General features: G+C 42.1%; 1 protein-coding gene across 1 annotated transcript in view; it reads left to right on the top strand.

Annotated features, from left to right (window-relative positions):
• The window catches only part of obscnb (obscurin, cytoskeletal calmodulin and titin-interacting RhoGEF b), an 868,128-nt gene that overhangs the window by 461,000 nt on the left and 391,215 nt on the right, over positions 1–15,913 (top strand). The window contains exons 88-89 of the mRNA XM_068053434.1: positions 915–1,181; positions 15,466–15,738. Of these exons, the coding sequence (XP_067909535.1) occupies positions 915–1,181; positions 15,466–15,738 (540 nt within the window). The remainder of the gene's footprint in view (positions 1–914; positions 1,182–15,465; positions 15,739–15,913) is intronic.

The raw sequence follows: 15,913 nt of genomic DNA, 5'->3' as shown, positions 1-15,913 counted from the left end.
CCAAAGAGCCGCTGCGATCTTTCGCGCGGCGGCTCATTTGACTAGCTGGGGCAGCACCCCCCCCCCCCCAATCACATGCAGGGGGTGGGCTATCTGACACCAGCAATGACATTAGCTGCCTGTGCGCTGGCGCCATTTTAAAAGGACAGCCAGCCTGTCGGCATATTTACATTTTTAAAGAAACACCCCCAAAAATTTATCAAATACATTTCTAACGCCCCTTTCCCACCCCCAGATAACAATTACATTAATTATTTTCCCTTTTTCCCCTCAAAAACACTTCGCTTTTAAATGTGACCTTCCCCCCCCCCCCTCCCTCCCCACCACAGACTGCACAAAGTTTTAAAGTTCACCTTTTCCCACCATCCTCTACATCCATAATGTTTAATTGACCCTGCCCCCCACACTGAAAATCTTAACTCCTCCCCCCCTCCCCACCAGTGTCACGCCAGCATTCCCCAGATGGGGAATTGAAGGCACGGGAGTGCTGGCCACCGCACTGAGGATCGCGGCGGGCCTGGAAGATTAAAAGTAAGTTTATTAAAATTTATTCATCCTATTAATTTAAATATTTAGATTCAGTTCCTGTTGCCTAGTGGCGGGGGTGTCGCCACAGAGTCTCATCGCCAATGGGAGGATTGAGCCAGGCCCTCCCAGCATTGGCCTCCTTGGCAGGCCTCTGCCTCAGCAGTCTTCCGCCACCTCCCCCCCATCCTCCCGCCACGGAACCCAACGTTGTGGGCTTGGTAAAATCCTGCCCAATGTATCTAACAGAACATTCTGTTCGGACAACATCTTGTATGTATTCTTCCACTGGTCTTGCAAACCGTGGACTCCGTCACACTGTAGCATAGTCAATTACAAAGGAAAAGTTTAGAAAAGACTTCTGATTTCTTATTATTTTTATTTTTCAGCTATTCCAGCAACTTTCACTCAACTGCTTCGAAACATGGAAGTGAATGAGGTTGAAATGGCAGTTTTGCAGTGTGAACTCTCACAATCCAATGTTCCAGTTATATGGAAGAAAGGATTAACAACAATCTCTCAAAGTGAAAAGTATGAAATCAAACAGGAAGGTTCTGTACATACGTTATGCATACATGACCTGAAGACAGAGGATTCAGGAGAATATACCTGTGTTTCTGGGGATCAGCAAACCACAGCTTCCTTAACAGTAAAAGGTGAGTTAAAATTTGTAATATTTTTTAGATGAATTCATTTGAAGGTTCCACACCGTATAACCTTTCCAATGTTGGCTGATTTGGTATGTTATAGCATATTCTGTTCATATTTCCAAGTTCGAGCATTCATAATTTTTTTAAATCAATACATTGAATTACAGGAGATGGTTATTGCTGCAGACATGTTATACAACTCAAGTTAGACAGATTTTTGATCTACAAAGGAGTCAAGGGTTATGGGGGGCAAGCAGGAAAGTGGAGTTAGGGCCAGATTGAGATTAGCCATGATCTTATTAAATGACGGAACATGCTCAAAGGGCCGAATAGCCGACTCCTGCTCTTATTTCCTACGTCCTTACGAGGGAACATGGATAACACTGGTGAACTGTAAAAGCATTTGTGCATTTTTTAGTCATGGTGACACCACTGAGAGATCTTAATTTGTTGTTTGGAACAATACATCAGCATTGATCTAGCACCATTATTGTTGTGAAAGGTCCAAAGGTACTTTATGAAGAGAGACTGCATGTTAAGCAGGCAGTTGGAGGAGTATTTGGAAGGTGTTCAAAGGCACACCTGATGTGCCATGTTTTAGAGAGGGTATAGAATATGCAGAGTGCTGTGGGAAAACTCAAGTTTTGGGAGTTGCGTACGTTAAGATGGAACAAGGCAACAGAGGAAATTTTATACCAGGATAAGAATGCTAAAATAAATATGCTGAGAAATGGGGAGCCATTTGAGGGTGGCAAGCACAGAGCAGATGAGTGAGCTGAACTTAAGGTGGGATAAGATGTGAATTGTGGAGTTCTGGATGAGTTGCAGTTTTTATAGGACAGGGCTTGGGACACTGGCAAGGAGGGGATTAGACTGGAGGATTGTAGTTCTGAATTTGGGAGATGTAAAACGGACAATATCAGATCAGCCACTTGTTGTACATCTCCCCTGATTTGGGTAGCAGATCCAATATCGCCTGATCTACAGTATCATCCAAAGTCAAAATTATCTCGAAGTTTGAAGGCTTTAATAGCAGTCAGTAAGTTAATGGTGTAAGAGTTAATATTGTAGAGGAGGAAAAAATTGCTTTTGCTGCTGAACCAGAAGTGGGGTTTGAAACTCAGTTCATCGTCCATCAAGACAGGTTCAGCCGAAGCAAGCAGCTGATTTGTGGGGTGGTTGGGGAAGAATGAATTAGTGATAAGGTGCAAAGTTGATGATGAAGGCTGAAAGGAATTGGTTATGTTTTTCCAGTAGTGAGCTGGGGAAATTCTGGTTCAACTCAACTTGATGCCATAGAGCACAGCAAAGTTGTGAAATCAAGATGAATAATTTTACAAGATAGAAAAAATTGTCATATTAAAACTGATAATAAACTTGTAAGTTGATTTTTTTAAAAGTTGGGAACATTAGATTTGTGGGTTATTGAAAACATACTTTTAAAAATAGTGCCAATGCATTGTTATACGATGGTGAGAAAGGTGGTCATATTAGAGCTTCTATTTGGAAAAGTAATTCATTATTTCAAGATGCTTACACCAATGATATAATTACTCAGTAAACTCCCACTTTCACAAAAACCTTAAAAACAACCCATCTCAATCACATGGTAATTTTTGGGTGCTTTGTTGATATCATTGCCAACTGCTAAACATCCTTTTGGTCCTAATTGTATGTATTATTCTTTTTGCAAAATGCTTTTATAGATTTAAACATAGTTTTAGTTTGATGTTTTGGTAAGATTAAAGTAACTTGTAATTTAAAAAGAAATGAATTTGGACTTTACACTGAACCTTTTTGACCATTGTTATGACCGAGGCAGGAGGAGTGCACAGTCTTTTCTAGTTCCACTTCTCCACAGATCACAACATATATTTTTTAAAATATTTACCCAGTTACCAATCATACACTCTATTCTTTATCCCAGAATAAAATACACCAACCAGTTTTCTTTAATAAACAGCAACATTGTCAGTTTATTGCAAAACTAGACTTAACCAGTAATGAAGCAAAGCATTAACACACAGATTGAAATATGAAAGTTCCCATTTTAAATATCCCACACATAAACTCACACACGCACTGAAAAAATACAGAAATTCCCTCTGCATAGGTCTGTTACCAAAAAAAGGCAAAAAAGAATACTTAGGCCAAATACTTGCTACTTCTTGAAGAAAAAAGAAAAGATATGGAAAGATGTCAGTTGTCCCTTTTTGTCTGGTGTCCCAAATATGCATAGGCGGCTGTCACTGGGATTTTTTGAGAACAGTTCTTTTCAGGTGACTTTGAGGATCAGTTTGGCAGGCTTTCCAGGAGAAATGTGGCATCAGGGGTTTCTGGCAGGCTTTTCAAGAGAAATTCATCATCGGTTTCTTTATTTCTTATACTTGATTTTCAAGAATTCTCAAAGAGATGGAAGAGGCTGATGGTGGCTTCTCTCTTGGCTGGTTTTGTCCAACTGTCTTAAAAACAGTTCACACCCTAACACACTGTCCAAAGCAAAACCAAAAATAATATCTCAAGAGTCAAACCTCCTGACCCCTATAAATTTTGACCTGTGACTTCTCTGTAAACATCTTCCCCAGGTCACCAAGGTTTCTGTTGTTAATTGCTTGCAGCACATAACTTCCAACTAGGCTGTTTTTAAACAACATTTCAGTGTCTTTTCAATGAACTGTCAACAACAAAGCAAAGTCCAGCTCTTATGAAATCTTCAGCATTCTAATGAATCCATCTCCACAATTTAAATATAAGTCCTCAAAAACATATAATTAACAAAAAATATAGAAGAGGAATGAAATGCCATTTTTAAATGCGTTTCATTACGAAGAGTGAAAAAAGCAGAAGACGAAAAATATTAAAATACATTTATACACTCATTCTCATTCACTCTTTACCTGTAGTTAATACAGTCTGTTTTGTATCATCTTTGCACTAAGATAACTCAAAGCAATGTTAGATTCTTGACAAAGCATCCACAATTACATTATCTTTTCCCACAATGTGGATCATTTTTAAGTGATAAGGTTGCAATAATAAACTTCATCGGAATAGTCTGGCATTCTGGTTTTTAAATTTTTCCACAAAGGCTAGGGGATTATGATCAGTATATACCAGTGTTTCTCTGTAGTCTTGGTGGACATAAACTTCTAAATTCTTAACAGCTAGTAATAAACTCAGGATTTCTTTTTCCACTGTTGAATATCTTTTTTGGTGTTGATTTAGCTTTTTGGAAAAGTATCCCACTGACCTTTCTATGCCAGATTAATTGTCTTGTAACAGGACTGCACCGACCCCCAGGTCACTATCATCAATTGCTACCTTAAGGGGCTTAGTGAAATTTGGAACTGCCAACACTGGTTCATTAATTAAAATGGTTTTCAGCCTCTCAAAAGATGCTTGGAACTCCCTTGACCACACTACCTTGGTTTTCTTTTTTGTAGCAAATTTGTCAGTGGAGCAGCTATAGTACTCAAATTTGGTACAAACTTGCAGTAGAAACCACACAGCCCCAAGAACCTCATGATTTCTCGCTTAGTCCTAGGGTGGGGAACTCCATCAATGCTTGTACATTTGCTGTTCTGGGCAACATTTCACCTTGCCCTATTATATGCCCGAGGTAGGTTACCCTTACTTTTGCAAATTCACTTTTGGCAAGCTTTATCACTAAATCAGCCGATTGTAATTTTCTAAACAGAGCTTCCAGTTGTTTCAAGTGGTCCTACAAGTATCACTGTATAACAGCACATCATCAAGGTAAACTACACAGTTAGGAATACTGGCTGCCACTTGGTTCATTTGTCTCTGAAAAGATGTTGGAGCGTTTTGTAGCCTGAATGGCATCACTCAGCTTTGGAAATGACCGTCTGGTGTGATAAAGGCCCATATTTCTTTAAATCGGGGTGGTAAAGGAGCTTGCCAGTATCCCTGTAACAAATCTATTTTTGTAAGAAACGTGGCACTGCCCACTCTGTCGATACAGTCTTCCGAGTGAGGAATTGGGTAGGAGTCTGTCTTTGTTTCTACATTAACCTTTCTGTAGAATCTAGTTGAACAGTCAGGTTTAGGTATTAACATGACTGGGGAACTCCAGCTGCTTTGACTGGGTTCAGTTTCCAGCATGCATTGGATTTCTGCTTTTACTTGGGCCTGTTTCTCTGGATTTAAGCGATAAGGATGCTGTTTAATAGAAAAGGATTCCCCTACATCTCCATCATGTGTGGTTCAGGTTGTAAATCGTGGCTCATCCCTACAGACTCTTTTAAATGCTGTGAGTAGTCCTGTTAGGTCTTCTCGTTGTTCTACATCTAAATATGAAAGCATATGTCCAATCTTCCGAGCAATTCAGCATTAGCTAACTGGATAGTTGGAGGTTCAATTTGAGAGTTGTCTAGGTCTCCTGTCTCATGCTTACTATCCCTTTCATCCTTCACTGCCCCTACTACCTGACATACCTGTGCTTGCTTATCCTCTTCCCGGCGATTATATTTTTTCAACATATTGATATGACACAGCCGATTCTTTTTCCGGCGATCTGGGGTGTCAGTCAAATAGTTTACTTTACCACTTCTCTTGACCACTTTATATGGACCACTGAACCATGCTTTCAACATTTCACCCTGTAAAGGCAGAAATACTAACACCTCATCCCCTAGTTAAAATGTTCGGGTCTTGGCATGCTTGTCTGCCCATTTCTTAGTGGTTGTTTGGGAAGCTTTAAGGTGTTCCTGAGCCACTCTTCAGGCTTTCCGAGCCATTCCTGGAACATGGATACATAATCTAGCACAGAAGATTTGTCTCTCTGTTCTAAAAAACTTTAATTAGTTTTAGAGGACCTTTTATCTCACGTCCATAAACAAATTCAAAAGGACTAAAACCAGTAGACTCATAGAGAGATACAACACTGAAACAGGCCCTTTGGCCCACTGAGTCTGTGCCAACCATCAACCACCCATTTATACTAATCCTACATTAATCCCATATTCCCTACCACATCCCCTCCTACATTAATCCCACATTCCCTACCACCTACCTACACTAGGGACAATTTACAATGGACAATTTACTTGTCAACCTGCAAGTCTTTGGCAGTGGGAGGAAACTGGAGCACCCGGCAGAAACCCACGCGGTCACAGGGAGAACTTGCAAACTCTGCACAGGCAGTACCCAGAACCGAACCTGGGTCGCTGGAGCTGTGAGGCTGCAGTGCTAACCACTGCACCACTGTGCCGCCCCTATGTGAAGTCCTAGTGGAAAACAAAAGAAATTCTAGTCCTTTGTCCCAATCATGGGGATATTCATGACAGTATGCCCTGATCATTGTTTTGAAGTTTGATGGTACCTTTCTAAAGTCCCTTGTATCTGTGGGTGGTATGCTGAAGATTTTAACTACGTTATACCCAAATTACCCATATCCTGCTGAAAAGTTTTAGACATAAAATTGGAACCTTGATCTCACTGAATCTCAATTGGCAATCCATACCTGGTGACGAACTGGGTTAACTTCTCTACTACTACCTTAGTAGAAATTGTTCTTGAGAATGACCTCTAGGAACCGAGTAGCTATAGCCATGATAGTGAGTATATATTGGTGTCCCGCTTTTGTTTTCAGTAAAGGTCCTACACAGTCTACTAACACTATACCAAATGGTTCCCCAATAACTGGCATGGGAATTAGAGCTGCCGGTTTTATGGCAGGTTGTGGTTTTCCCACAATCTGGCATGTATGGCACATTTTACAAAACTGCACCATGATCTTGGAAAGACCTCGCCAGTAAAAATGTGATTGGATTTTCCGGATCCCCGCATGTCCCTCTATAGGAATTTCATGGGCTATCCTTAATATTTCCCGGCGATACTTGAGCGGTACCACTATCTGGTGGACAACCGTCCATTCTTCGTCGGCAGGTCCACTTCCTCATCAGAATCCCATTTTTAATATAGTATCTTTCTGGAACTCCCTTTGCCTCAGCTTCCATTAGAGCCGATTGTGCCACTTTATTCGACTTGCTGAGCCTTGATCAGAGAAATTTTATTGAACATTTCCTTCATATTATCCAAATCCCCAAAGAAAGTTTCAGATATTCGACTATCTGACTGTGGTGCCAATTTTACCTCCGACAGTGGAACTTATTCAGCCATTGCTCGAGTCACTACACATGAAGGAAAAATTCCTGGAACCTTTTCCTGCCACTGTTATGCTTTAACTTTTTCTTTAACTTCACTTGGTCTTTCCGTAACTACTGGAGAAGCTACTACCTTCGCTCCGGCCCAATCATTCCCCAGGAGTAGGTCAACTCCGTCTACTCCAAACCATGGACAACACCTACAGTTACTGTTCCAGACATTAGGTCACACTCTAGGTGCACCCGATACAAAGGTACAGGTATATATACTCCCTGCCGATACCATTCACCAAAGCCCTGACATTCAATATGCTCTCTGGTGGAAAGGTTATGCCTTTTTCCTGCAAAAGAGTTTGGGGGGCTTCTGTATCCCTAACTATAACTATGGGTTTACCTGCCTCACTTGAGGGATAATGAGTTACTTTTCCTTTTGACAAGAATTCCCTGTAACTCTCAGGTATACTGATCACGTCCCCCGCACTCATAGTGTTTTTTGAATTTGGCCTTACTGCTGCACTCAGAGCTACAGCCTGATCTATCGTACTCTTGGTCAGGGCCCCTTTCTCTACATTGGCCTTGTGTACCCAGTAAGTCCCATGGGTTTACCCCACAAATTTCAGCATGAAGGTGTCCTACCTTTGTGTCCTACCTACATTGTGACAATGGTAACACTTAGGCTCACGTACCTCACTTCCACCTTCAGCATCTTCCTATCTGGCCTGAAGTGGAGATCCCGGGGCATTCCCAGTTGTCCCTTCTTGTCCCTGGCTACTTGCCTTTCTTTCTCCTTTCACCCTCCCACTTTTTATCCTTCTCAGGTTTGTGGGGGTGACGGACAAAGAGTTTGGGCTTGTAAACAAGCTTGTAATCATCGATTTCCGCTGCCTGTCTGGCTGTTGAAACTTTCTGGTTCTCTACATGGGTTCTTACTAATGGAGGAAGTGAATTTTTTAATTCTTCCAGGAGAATTAGTTTCTTAAGGTTCTCTTATGTGGCCTCTACCTTTAGCGCCCACATCCAATGATCAAAATTAATTTGCTTTACCCTCTCAAATTCTATACAAGTCTGTCCAGGCTGTCTCCAGAGCTTCCGAAATTTCTTCTGGTAAGCATCAGGGACCAACTCATAAGCAGTGAGAATAGCCTTTTTTGCCACTTCATAATCTGCAGAAACCTCCTCAGACAGCATGGCATAAACTTCATGAGCTCTGACAATTAACCTGCTTTGCATAAGCAGTGTCCGGCTTTCCGTTGGCCACTTCATCTGTCTGGCTATCCTTTCAAAAGACATGAAAAATAAAAGGGGCATGGAGTATAAAGGCCAGCTTTAAAAAAAAAACAGGGTTAGATACAGAGTAAAGCTCCCTCTACACTGAAGAAGAAAATGTGAAAAATGCCTCTACGTCCCTTTCCTCAAATGTAGGGAGGGCCTGTACAAATTTAAACAGCTCTCCACTGGGTCCTGGGCTGGAGTCAGATCTTTCCTCACCAGAACTTTTGCTGGAGTCAAGACCACCCCTTTGTCTTAGCTCCATCTTTTAAAATTTGATTTCCCTTCCTTCTCTTTCTCTTTCTGTTTGAAATTGTAGTTCAAGTTTTTTCATCTCTTTTTCTTGTTCAAGCTCAAGCTGCTTCATCTGTAACTAAATGTTAGCCAATTCAACTGCACTACCATCTGGTTTGCCTTTTTCTTCTTCCAATTTCAAATGGTGTGCTATTACTGCAATTATGTTTGCTTTCTTAGCCCTTGTTTTAACTCTAACACCAACAGTTCTGCCAAATCCTTTAGCCTTTAGGTTAAGTTTCTCAAATCACTCAGCGATAAATCCTCCTTCCCCAGAAAGGTCCTAGCAACTGACAAAGACATTCCGGTAGTGTAAACCATAGTGCACAAGAAACCTGTTTTTTCCTTTTCCTCTTTTCAGTTATTATTACTCCACACACATCGTCAGTGTTGGGGTATCCCCCAATTATATGTTATGACCAAGGCAGGAGGAGTGCACTGTCCTTTCTAGTTCCACTTCTCCACAGGTCGCAACATATATTTTTTTTAAATGTTTACCCAGATACTGATGCAGTCAATCATATACGCTATTCTATCCCAGAATGAAATACACCAACCAGGTTTCTTTAATCGTTACGACCGACCGCTCCAGTCAAAGCCCCTATTTAAAATATACGATTCTGATCGCGGTGGGAGAAACACACTGTTCATTCAATCCTGTCCCTCCACAGATCGCCTAACATATCATTTTAAACTTTCCAAGTTAAGGAAAGACCCAGCTAAATTGTACATCTATTAACCCCCGAATGAGGCTAACCAAACCAGGAGTCTTTAAATCAATAAATTAACTGTTTAATTAGAAAAACTAAATTCTTAAACACTACTAAGACATAAACAACATTTAAAATAGAAAAACATTAGTGTCCTTGCAAATTTACAGTCCAGTGTTGCTTGAAGTCCCCACAGCCGTCCAATGGGGAAAAAAAGGTTCTTCAACAGTAGAACAGTCCGTAGTCTAATTCCAGCAGTAAGTGATGCTTTCCTTCTCCAGCGATGACCATAGTAGATCAACAACTCACAACCACTTTCAATAGAATCAATCTGGCATTAGAAATTTTGAAGCTTAAAAATATAGTCACAGTTTAAATTCTCTTCCTTCAGTTTAAATTATCAGAGATCTCTCCTTTCAGGTGCTAACACGCAGCTGTCTGTTTCTCCAGCTAGAACAGTCTGTTTTCAACTAAAAAGCCAGTTGTATATCCGGTCCTTGATCCCTGAATGGCTGTTGCCGGGTAACCAGGATGCATTCTTTGAAGCTGGTTCGTTTCCTCTCCATATGTTTGTATCTAACGGCAGCCAAAATGCACTTTCTCTAGCTCTTGAAGCTTGCTGGTTCTTAAAGCAGTATAGCTCCTTTGCTGTCTTAAAGATACACTACATATTTCCTGGAGGAACAAAAAACAGGATCATGACATAATAAACAACAAAATTATAAGTTTATTATAAACAAGACATAACCAGTAACGAAGAAAAGCATTAACCCACAGATTGAAATATGAAGGTTCCCTTTTTAAATTTCCCACACAGAAGCACACTGAAAAAGATAAGGAAATTCTCTCTGCAGAGGTCTGTTACAAAAAAAAGGCAAAAAAGAATACTTTGGCCAAATACTTGCTAATTCTTGAAGAAAAAAAGAGAAGATATGGAAAGATGACAGTTATCCCTTTTTGGTCTGGTGTCCCAAATATGCACTGTCACTGAGATCGTTCGAGAGCAGCTCTTTTCAGGCAACGTTGAGGATCAGTTTAGCAGGCTTTCCAGGAAAAATGTGGCATCAGGGGATTCTGGCAGGCTTTTCAAAAGAAATGCAGCACCAGTTTCTCTATTTCTTACACTTGATTCTCAGGAATTCTCAAAGAGATGGAAGAGGGTGAGCTGATGGTGGCTGCTGTCTTGGCTGGTTTTCTACAGCTGTCTTAAACAGTTCACACCCTCAACACACTGTCCAAAACAAAACCAAAAACAATATCTCAAGAGTCAAGCCTCCTGACTCCTATAAAGTTTGACCTGTCACTTTTCTGTAAACTTCTTCACCAGGTCACCAAGGTTTCTTGTTTATTTCTTGAAGCACATGACTTCCAGCAAGGCTGTTTTTAAACAACATCTTAGTGTCCTTTCAATGAACTGTCAACAACAAAGCAAAGTCCAGTGTCTATGAAATCTTCAGCCTTCCAATGAATCCTTCCAATGGCCATTTCAGAGACATGGGTAGAGCAGGGGCAGGAATGGATGTTGCAGGTTCCGGGATTTAGATGTTTCAGAAAGAACAGAGAAGAGGGTAAAAGAGGGGGGGGTGTGGCATTGTTAATCAAGGAAAGTATTACAGCGGCAGAAAGGACGTTTGAGGACTCATCTACTGAGGTAGTATGGGCCGAGGTTAGAAACAGGAGAGGAGAGGTCACCCTGTTGGGAGTTTTCTATAGACCTCCAAATAGTTCCAGAGATGTAGAGGAAAGGATAGCGAAGATGATTCTCGACAGGAGCGAGAGTAACAGGGTAGTGGTTATGGGGGACTTTAACTTTCCAAATATTGACTGGAAATACTATAGTTCGAGTACTTTAGATGGGTCTGTTTTTGTCCAGTGTGTGCAGGAGGGTTTTCTGACACAGTATGTGGACAGGCCAACCAGGGGCGATGCCACATTGGATTTGGTACTGGGTAATGAACCCGGCCAGGTGTTCGATTTAGATGTAGGTGAGCACTTTGGAGATAGTGATCACAATTCGGTTAGGTTTACCTTAGCGATGGGCAGGGACAGGTATATACCGCAGGGCAAGAATTATAGCTGGGGGAAAGGAAATTATGACGCGATTAGGCAAGATTTAGGATGTGTAGGATGGGGAAGGAAACTGCAGGGGATGGGCACAAACGAAATGTGGAGCTTATTCAAGGAGCAGCTAATGCGTGTCCTTGATAAGTATGTACCTGTCAGGCAGGGAGGAAGTTGTCGAGCGAGGGAGCCGTGGTTTACTCAAGAAGTTGAAGCGCTTGTCAAGAGGAAGAGGGCGGCTTATGTTAGGATGAGACGTGAAGGCTCAGTTAGGGCGCTTGAGAGTTACAAGCTAGCCAGGAAGGATCTAAAGGGAGGGCTAAGAAGAGCAAGGAGAGGACACGAGAAGTCATTGGCGGATAGGATCAAAGAAAACCCTAAGGCTTTCTATAGGTATATCAGGAATAAACGAATGATAAGAGTTAGAACAGGGCCAATCAAGGATAGTAGTGGAAAGTTGTGTGCGGAATCAGAGGAGATAGGGGAAGCGTTAAATGAATATTTTTCGTCAGTATTTACAGTAGAGAAAGAAAATGTTGTCGAGGAGAATACTGAGATACAGACTACTAGGCTAGATGGGATTGAGGTTCACAAGGAGGAGGTGTTAGCAATTTTGGAAAGAGTGAAAATAGATAAGTCCCCTGGGCCAGATGGGATTTATCCTAGGATTCTCTGGGAAGCCAGGGAGGAGATTGCAGAGCCGTTGTTGTTGATCTTTAAGTCGTCATTGTCGACAGGAGTAGTGCCGGAGGACTGGAGGATAGCAAATGTTGTCCCCTTGTTCAAGAAGGGGAGTAGAGACAGCCCTGGTAATTATAGACCTGTGAGCCTTACTTCGGTTGTGGGTAAAATGTTGGAAAAGGTTATAAGAGACAGGATTTATAATCATCTTGAAAAGAATAAGTTCATTTGCGATAGTCAGCACGGTTTTGTGAAAGGTAGGTCGTGCCTCACAAACCTTATTGAGTTTTTCGAGAAGGTGACCAAACAGGTGGATGAGGGTAAAGCCGTGGATGTGGTGTATATGGATTTCAGTAAGGCGTTTGATAAGGTTCCCCACGGTAGGCTATTGCAGAAAATACGGAAGTATGGGGTTGAAGGTGATTTAGAGCTTTGGATCAGAAATTGGCTAGCTGAAAGAAGACAGAGGGTGGTGGTTGATGGCAAATGTTCATCCTGGAGTTTAGTTACTAGTGGTGTACCGCAAGGTTCTGTTTTGGGGCCACTGCTGTTTGTCATTTTTATAAACGACCTGGATGAGGGTGTAGAAGGGTGGGTTAGTAAATTTGCGGATGACACGAAGGTCGGTGGAGTTGTGGATAGTGTCGAAGGGTGTTGTAGGGCACAGAGGGACATAGATAGGCTGCAGAGCTGGGCTGAGAGATGGCAAATGGAGTTTAATGCGGAGAAGTGTGAGGTGATTCACTTTGGAAGGAGTAACAGCAATGCAGAGTACTGGGCTAATGGGAAGATTCTTGGTAGTGTAGATGAGCAGAGAGATCTTGGTATCCAGGTCCATAAATCCCTGAAAGTTGCTACCCAGGTTAATAGGGCTGTTAAGAAGGCATATGGTGTGTTAGCCTTTATTAGTAGGGGGATCGAGTTTCAGAGCCACGGGGTCATGATGCAGCTGTACAAAACTCTGGTGAGGCCGCACCTGGAGTATTGCGTGCAGTTCTGGTCACCGCATTATAGGAAGGATGTGGAAGCTTTGGAAAGGGTGCAGAGGAGATTTACTAGGATGTTGCCTGGTATGGAAGGAAGGTCTTACGAGGAAAGGCTGAGAGACTTGGGGTTGTTTTCGTTAGAGAGAAGGAGGAGGAGAGGTGACTTAATAGAGACATACAAGATAATCAGAGGGTTAGATAGGATGGATAGTGAGAGTCTTTTTCCTCGGATGAGGATGGCAAACACGAGGGGACATAGCTTTAAGTTGAGGGGTGAAAGATATAGGACAGATGTCAGAGGTAGTTTCTTTACGCAGAGAGTAGTAGGGGCGTGGAACGCCCTGCCTGCAACAGTAGTAGACTCGCCAACTTTAAGGGCATTTAAGTGGTCATTGGATAGACATATGGATGAAAATGGAATAGTGTAGGTCAGATGATCGGCGCAACATCGAGGGCCGAAGGGCCTGTACTGCGCTGTAATATTCTAATTCTAATTCTAAAAAAAAAAATCTCCACAATTTAAATATAAGTTCTCAAAAACATATATTAACAGAAGTTAGAGAAGCACTTCCATAACATCATCCATATAGAGACACACGGAGGTTTTGGAAAATATCTTGAGCTTTTTCTTTTCATCTGCATGTGAAGAGACTGAGGGTGCAAAATTCGGATCTGTAACACCCCTTTTTGTGCGCTGCTAGTGCTCCTAGAGGTCCAAATAGCGTGTATGACATGTGAGCACACTTCTGGTGCGAGTCGTGCCAGACTATCTATTCAAAAAGAGCTAAAGACATTTCATGCTCGCTTGTGAGCAGCAGACGGAGAGAGCACACAGCTTCACAAGATTGCGAGCTTCACCATAGTGCAGGGTACCACCGACTGCGCACACAGTGTCACATGTCAGGTCTGAGATGTACAACAACTGAAAGGGATTCCACTCCCTCAACATCCAGTTGATGCGTTAGCATATGTAGAGAATCATGCAGGTCAATGTCCTGGCAGCAGACACGATGTCTTCATTCTCTGGCAGTTCTCAGTGCCATCTGCATTTGAGTCACCATGGAAAACCAAAGGGTGGTACTGGGTATGAAGGGCCATAACCTGATGACATGGCTCATGTCTCCAGTGCCCAATCCATGCAAACATGTGCCGCATGCATGCAATGATAGCTATGCTGCCACCCTGTGTGAGAGACCAGTCCTTTTGTGTGCTAAAACAACACTTTCACTATCTGGACCGCTGTAGGGGAGCCCTGCAGTACTTCGCTTTTTTCCTGGAATGTGGGCGTCGCTTGACAACTGAGTGGCTTGCTAAGCCATTTCAGAAGGCATTTTAGAGTCAACCACATTACTGTGGGCCTTGTGTCACATCAGTGAATGTGGTGCAGTCTGCTTGGATGATATGGCTGCCATGTTGAATATCTGGGAATGTGTACATGCTGTGAGATGTGTGTATGAGGCATGCAGCTGTGCTAAGTGTGTAAGGGTGAGGTGCAGCTATGAATGTTAGGTAAGAGTCCTGAGCAATAGCGTCTGTTGGTAGGTGAGTGATGGGGATGTAATGAATCGGGCTGTGGCTGAGGCTAGTGGTGCAGTTGATGGGATGTGGCATTTGACGATAAATTCACTGATCTTGACCACTTGTGTGAGATCATTGAACTTTTGCAGCATTGTATCTAGTCCCTTGAGGCTTGACTTCTGGTATTGTTCACTAGGACTTCCACCACCTACTTCAGCCTCAATGCACCTCCTCTTTAAGAGGTGCAGGCTGTTTTACGTTCTGCAGGCTTGCTTTAACTCGTGCTAGACTCATGATTTTGGGTTCCCTGCTGAGGCATGCAGCAGCTCAACAGCACAGTTAGCACTGGCTGCATGCTACATTCTTGGTAATGAGCAGATGGCACAAAGTTAGCCTACTGCCTGCATCACATTGAGCAGCTATGGGGTAATGGCATATCGGGAGGCCCACGTCTGGTTTCAATGTCTGTCTAACTTAGCCCCCAGTTTGTCTACAATGAACACCTAATCTCACATCTAGCAATAAATACCTAATTAATTTTAACTACTCATTTGACTGAGCCTGCATAGATTGATTATAATTTAAGGTGTTTGTCACAGATTGTTGATAGCTGATGAGAAACTATAATTTTGTGTCTTTTATGTAGTGTTGGAAGTAAAAATTGTTGAATGCCTAAAGGATGTAACAGTTTTTGCAAATGAAACTGCCGTGTTTGAATGCGAAGTACATCCCGAAAATTTTCCCGATGTGCAGTGGTGGTTGGGAGACATTCCTTTACAGCTCAATGAAATGAATGAAATATCTGTTGAGCACGGAAGGATTCACACTCTGAAATTAAAGAATGTCACTGAGGAAGACTGTGGGACTGTAACCATTAAAGTTGGAAAGCACACTTCCACTGCAAAACTTCTAGTAAAAGGTAAAAAGAAAAAATAATGATGTGCAACATCTGCCAGAGTTTGTTGCTTCAGAAATCTTGTGTTTTGACTGTGTTGGTGTAGTATTATGCTGAAATATCCAACAGATAATTATTATTCCAATGAAGGAGATTGAAATAATCACGAGAAAGGTTTGGACAAGAGGCCTTTAATCTT

The sequence above is a fragment of the Heterodontus francisci genome, chromosome 2 (genome assembly GCF_036365525.1).
Source record: "Heterodontus francisci isolate sHetFra1 chromosome 2, sHetFra1.hap1, whole genome shotgun sequence".
Classification (NCBI taxonomy): Eukaryota; Metazoa; Chordata; class Chondrichthyes; order Heterodontiformes; family Heterodontidae; genus Heterodontus; species Heterodontus francisci.
The sequence above is the reverse complement of the archived record's forward strand: the minus strand, read 5'-3'. Positions and strand labels throughout refer to the sequence as shown.